We start from the raw sequence: 6,120 nt of genomic DNA, 5'->3' as shown, positions 1-6,120 counted from the left end.
AAACTATTGCCGTCTCGCAGCAGGGCAAACGCACTCAGACGGATTTAAAGGACAACCGGAGACGGGGGGAAGTAGGCCCTCTCCTTCGCTCAACATTTCACACACACACACACACACACACACACACACACACACACACACACACAAGGCTGCGCTTGTGGCTTAGGGAACACTCGGGCTCTATTCAATCAGGCTACGAGGACTAAATCAGCTAAAGGTTAATTGCACCAGAGTCCTTGTGCTCGTACGGACGGGAAATGCGCCCGTGTGTGTTTGCGGCGGACGAGTGGATCCGCCCACACACTCGGTCATTGAGGCAAAATGCCTTTTTGTCACACAAGGATTAGCGTGGACATAAGCTATGCACGTTTTGCCCCCTCGGGAGACACACAAGTGGCGAGTGGAGGATCTGACCAGTCCCCCCCCCCCTTTTTTTTTCAGCACTCGTCCGGAGAGACGAGACGGACTCCATTTTTTGGGGAATGAGGGCCATAGAAATCAATGTGACTTGACAATGTCGTTCTTGTGTTCGCCGGTGGGTCGTGATGTCACAGCCTGAGCTCGTTTACTTTCGACCGTTTCTCCAGCCGTGAATCGCCGGCTGGGCTTGACCGAGGGCCACATTTTCCCAGCGACGCTCGCCAGACTGCACCGAAGCACTGGCGCATCCGAGCCGAAAGCGTGTCGTTGGATGCACAGATGGGCATTCGCCAAGTGTTCTCGGTCGGGCTGTTGCCGTCAAATGTTTGGAGAATCAATTCATCACACCAACTATTCTTATTCATTTGGCAAAAAGTGACAACAACGGTTGAGCGATTGATGTTGTACTCACCGAGCTTTGTCAAAGCGATTGAGGAACGGGCGATGATCGCTCCGCTTTCATGAAGAGCTCCGGAAACCGCAGCAGAATCACCGTCGAGAGGCTGAGCGTTCGCTCAGAGCATTCAAACCATTTTGAGTTCAACAATGGCGCTCGACAATGTCAGAGTTCATCGAATACCCGTCGCGTTTATGCGGCACAAAGTGCCCGACAAGACACCGCATACGTCAAAGGTACGAGCAAGGACGTCCGGTACATTAGCGACAATCGTCTTCATGTTGGAGTGAGCTTAAGACCGCACCGAATGGCACCGAGCGGGACGGATTTTTGATCATTGGCGGCGAGGGCTGGAGCAAAAGCAAGAGTCGGCGAGCGAGAGCGGCGGGCGCCGGCCTCGTTGACCTTCAAAGCGCAGACGAGGGCCCTCTCCATCCCGCCGGCGGCGGGAAGAGAGGCTCGTTGACCGACCCTTAATGGCCCGCGGCAAACGGGGGTCGCCGGGCCTCAGCCGTTGCCCTGGCGACCGCAGCGACAAAGTCAAAATGCCGTACCGCAAGTTGGGAAACACGTACGGCAAAGTTGAATGGGGTGATGTGGGTTTTTTTAAAGAGCAGACAGAAGGGGGGAAAAAACGTCCAGACAAACACTTTTGGCTGTCTCAAGAGCCAGGACTTGATCAACAATCAAACGAAAGCTGCTTCATTAGCGGCCCGTTACCTCAAGGCCTCGCGGAAGCACTCGCGCGGCACAAAGCTGAAGGTACACCTGCACAAGCTCTGCCCTCTAACGGACACGTCTTTCTCCATGTTTTTCATCCTCCCGCAGCACACGACGTAAGACGTTGGCGACATGCCGACGACCTCAAAGGTCTCGGTCGAAAAACAAAGCCGGCGGTGCCAACGTCAAGACTCAGTGGTTTCCGGTAGCATCTCGGCCGTACCACTTGCGCTTCGAGTTCAGCGTTTCCACCACGGACGACAAGGGTCCATATTTCCCCACTTTCGCACCGGGGCAGATGACGCGAGGTCCGAGCGTCGGGGGGCGGCGTACCGCAGGGGTCAACCACAAGTCCCCAGGCGGGGCTTGCGGGCCTTGCTCCGGTTAAATGAGTGCCTTTGTGAAAAGTTTCTGTTTGAGAAAAGAAACTTTTTCCCCTCTCCGTGAGCTCCGCCGATGAAGAAACAGAAGCGTTGGCCAGCTGATTTTTCTTTTCTTGTTTTCAAATGTTTTTTTTTTTTATGTCCCGTAAGAGCATCTCGGAGCTTTTTTTTTGTGGGGGGGGCTGTTTGTTTGTTTAAAACAGATCATAATCAACACAATCAAAGTGGCGCTTTTCCCAGCAGTGGACCGCCACCACCCCGTTCCATTACTGCATTAATACCACTGAATTTCACCTCCACTTACTCCGCAAATACGGCCTCTGTAATGGAAAACATTATTGTCATCAAGGCCAATCTTGTGGGCCATGTTACAGTGTGTGTGTTTGTGGGGGGGGGGGTGGCTGGAGCAACACACAGTGGATGGCCTTTCGCATTAAAAAAAAAAAAAGCGAAAGAAAGAAAAGGAAAAATGCTTTCAGGGACATTTCGGCATTCCACTCCATAAGCACAAACAAACGGAACCAAAAAGCCATTCGGAGGGGAAAGGATGCTGCTTGTGCTGTTGTGTGTGTGTGTGTGTGTGTGTGTGTGTGTGTGTGTGTGTGTGTGTGTGTGTGTGTGTGGGGGGGGGGTGCTGCGGAGGGCAGATAAGAGGAAGTATGGTGGGGATGCAAGCAGACCTTACCAAGTGTCATTTGGAAGCCTGAAAAGGTTGAAAAGGTGCTTCTTTCATGCTTTGGTTTGATTTCTTTCAGGGGTGTCCAAACTTTTTCCTTTGAGGAAAAAGGATTTCAAATGTGTCAACTTTTTGAAAGCAATTCCAGATCGTTATGGATTGTCAAGTTCATCTCATCAGCTTTCAGTTCAAGCAAATAGTTCAGCATTTTTTTTTGGGGGGGGGGCAACAGCCCTCTCGATGTCACAGCATAGATCCGACTCTGCCCTGAACAGCACCCAAATCTCCACATTCAGAAGCCCAAAAAGAAAAAAAACTGTCGTCAGGCGGCCATTTTTTTCAAACGGTGCCTTGAAGCTGATTGGCTGCGATGTCTTCATCAATCGGCACAAAGTGGAAGAAACGCTTTGAAAATGGAGTCATCGTGATTTACGACAGTGTTTTGAAGATCGACGGTGTTCTTCTTTTCATTTGTATCTTTGAATGCAGGCCAATGCCCAAATTTTAGCTGTTTTTTTTTTTTTGTTTGTTTGTTTGTTTTGTTCGGGCTGTTCTCGGCTGTAGTTTGGACCCCCCTGATTGATTTGATCATTTGATGAGATTTTTTTTTTTTTCTCCGCAGTGTCGGCTGCCGCAAAGCACGTTAGTTTCGTCGACGTACGCGCCGAAAGAATTTGAAACGGACAAAAGGAGACATCAACTTCCAAAATGGATCTGGATCCAAACGATGTTACTTTGCGCAACCGATGTGACGAAATAACTTGGGAGTCAACTCAACAAAAACTGATCTCGCTTCTTTGAACATTTGAGCTTTGCGTATGCAAAGCGTGTCTAAAATTCGCAACGTGTGCCTCATGAGCAGATGTACCTAATCAAGGGTCCCATCGGCGTCCACGTCACCCGAGGACGCAAAATCTGAAGCTTCTCTTTGACTTTGGTTTTCTCTTCTCTCTCTCTGCCCTCACTCCCCCCCACCCCCTCCGTCTTGACACAGTGCACTGAGCCTAATCGCGGATAATTGGGTGGGAGTGGCGATGGGCCGGCCCTGCCTTTGTGCGCAAAGGGCAAGTGGTCAAGTTAATGGGGCCCTTGTGTGGAGTCGGGGAGCGCTCTGTCTCTCTTTTCTTTTTTCCTCCTCCTCGCCCCCCCCCCCGCGTTCGATCACTCACTCGGCCACTCCATCACTGGCTTTCACTTGCATTTATTGACTTGCGTTTCTTACTACTTGCAGCTCGTCTCGCCATTTCGGCCCTCTCCCCGCCCGGTCGGGTCTGGAGGGAGGAGAGTGAGCGCGGAGCTCTTTCAAATGTTAAAAGACGGATCAGGAGGCCTCGCTGTAGCTCCTCCCTCCCTGACAACTCGCCCTCCTCCTTCCTCCTCCTCCTCCTCACTGATAAACAGAAGAGTGAGGCTGCAGGATTAGCTGTGCTCCCTCCCTTCTTGATCCCTCTCTCTTTTATTCCCGCCGAGTGGAAGACGGTTGACTGGGCTTGATATGTGTGTGTGTGTGTGTGTGTGTGTGTTAGCTTGTCTGGCAGCAGCTTAGCCAGCAGGAGGCCATTGTGTTGGAAAGGCAGGCCGCAGCCAATCGGGGGGCCCGATGAAACTTTATTACATCTGTAAGCATTTAACGCTTTAATTCTTGACAAAAAGAACACACACGAGGTGCCGACACGGCGCTTCTGCCACAAGAACGGCGCTGCACAATTACCAACGCTCGCTCTTTTGCTGGAAGTAAATGTGAGAATTGAGAGGGGTGGGGGGTGGGATGACAAACCAAAAAAATAAAAAATAAGACCGCAATACTCTGAGAATGTGTTGCGAGTTGTTTTTATTAAGTGACAGAATGAGATTGTGCTGATGGTCAAGAGGGAACCCGAGGTCAAAGAGGGCCGCACAGGGCCTGTGGCGCGGGCCATCGAACTAAAGTCCATATGGAAGGCACAGCGAAAACTGCACACGGAGACGTGAGAAAAGGCGCATCGACAACGCGGGCTTCGACATGAACGGTGGCCCGATGGCCACCGCGTGACCGTCGGGCCACTTGAGGTTCAAATGCCTTCAAGAAACGTGATGAAAACAACGAGCTCTTGCGATGGTGGAAAAAATACAAGATTGAAAAAATTTGGACATGGCAAGTTTCCACCCAACACGATTCTGCCGCTTTACGTTGCTACTGGGCTAAAATGGCCTCGCGCCACCTCTGTAAAGAAGGCATTTTTTTGCAGATGAACAGCCATTTCCATCCACACACACACACACACACACACACACACACACACACACACACACTGGTTGGTTCGCCAGCGTACAGCTACGAGTGTGGCGACGTTGTTGCGACTTTCGCCATTTCCTGTGTCATGACTGCATTAAGTCGGCCCGAAGTAAAAAAAAAAACAAAAAAAAAACAAAAAAACAAAAACAAAACAAAAACGAATTGGTGTCCAAAAGGCCAGCGCTTAGTCGTACTCAAAAATGTTCGGATGGTCTCGTTCTGGTTTTTAAATACATTTGTTCCACACTCATTTAAAAAAAAAAAATTTAAAAAATGGGGGTGTTTTCCTCACCCAACTCGCTGGGGAGCTGCGGATTGTGAGGAGATTGGCTTACTTTTAGGCAAGGTCGGCTTGGTTATTTGGACCAGTTTTGTTGCGTCCCGTCAAGTTGAGGGAAATAACCCAGCGCCGGCCGGGTTGGGCATCGGGAAGCCAACAAGTTCTCGTGTTGGGTGGAATCTTTTCCGCGTCCGAAAGGAAGGAGGACGCGCGATGAGACGGATCTTCACTTGCCTCGCGATCGGGTCACAGAGTTGAATCAAGGGCGAGGCCGAGCTGGGTCGGTGGCGGGCGCCTCGCTTTCACTAAGCTTGAGCTCCTTTGCTCAAGGTGACGAGCAGAGGGTAGTGGAGGTTCTCGTCGTAGGCCTCTTTGCCCTCTTGCAGCATCTGAGCGCAGACACAAGACAGAAGCGGCGACGTCAGGCGACAAGCTGGCCTCCTTTGCACTCGCTCATTTGGGCTTCCGCAGATCTTTTCTTCGGCGACCTTCTCGGCTTGCTTCTCTGTCTTCTAAGTGCTTATTTCGAGGAGCGGTACTTGGCAATACACGACCTGTTTTTGTTTGGGTTGCCTTCCCAACTGCCTCGCTATTTTGGGGGCCTGAAAATGGCGGCCGCCCGTCATTCTGAGGGCCGTTTTGCAGCTTCTGAGCCTTTTGATGAGTAACTGCTAATGGAAATCCCTTGTTTTATTTGGGGAGAGGATTACATCAATCTTTTTTTTGGGGGAGGGGGGGGGGCCCAATCGCTACTTGCTGTAATGTTGTTTGACCTCCTTTTCAGAACCTGTTTCTCCTTCAAGTGCCGTGTGAGTGTGGTGCGCGGATATTTTTGGGCGCTTGGCTAGCTTGTTGGCTACCTGCTCGTCCAGGTGCTCGCTGAGGCTGACCACTTGGTTCGCTCAAATCTTGCAGGAGACACCCAAGCCCTCCCACCACCTTGGCGTTATCTCCCCTCCGGGCACCGAC

The 6,120-nt window shown here is 51.1% G+C and overlaps 1 protein-coding gene across 1 annotated transcript in view; it reads right to left on the bottom strand.

Annotated features, from left to right (window-relative positions):
- Positions 1–5,321: 5,321 nt before the first annotated feature.
- The window catches only part of camkmt (calmodulin-lysine N-methyltransferase), a 62,276-nt gene continuing 61,477 nt past the window's right edge, over positions 5,322–6,120 (bottom strand). The window contains exon 11 of the mRNA XM_019860145.1: positions 5,322–5,540. Within this exon, the coding sequence (XP_019715704.1) occupies positions 5,457–5,540 (84 nt within the window). The 3' untranslated portion in view covers positions 5,322–5,456. The remainder of the gene's footprint in view (positions 5,541–6,120) is intronic.

This window comes from Hippocampus comes, unplaced genomic scaffold, assembly GCF_001891065.2.
Source record: "Hippocampus comes isolate QL1 unplaced genomic scaffold, H_comes_QL1_v1.1 scaffold39, whole genome shotgun sequence".
NCBI classification, from domain to species: Eukaryota; Metazoa; Chordata; class Actinopteri; order Syngnathiformes; family Syngnathidae; genus Hippocampus; species Hippocampus comes.
Note: the sequence above shows the minus strand (reverse complement) of the source record. Positions and strands in the feature narration are given on the sequence as shown.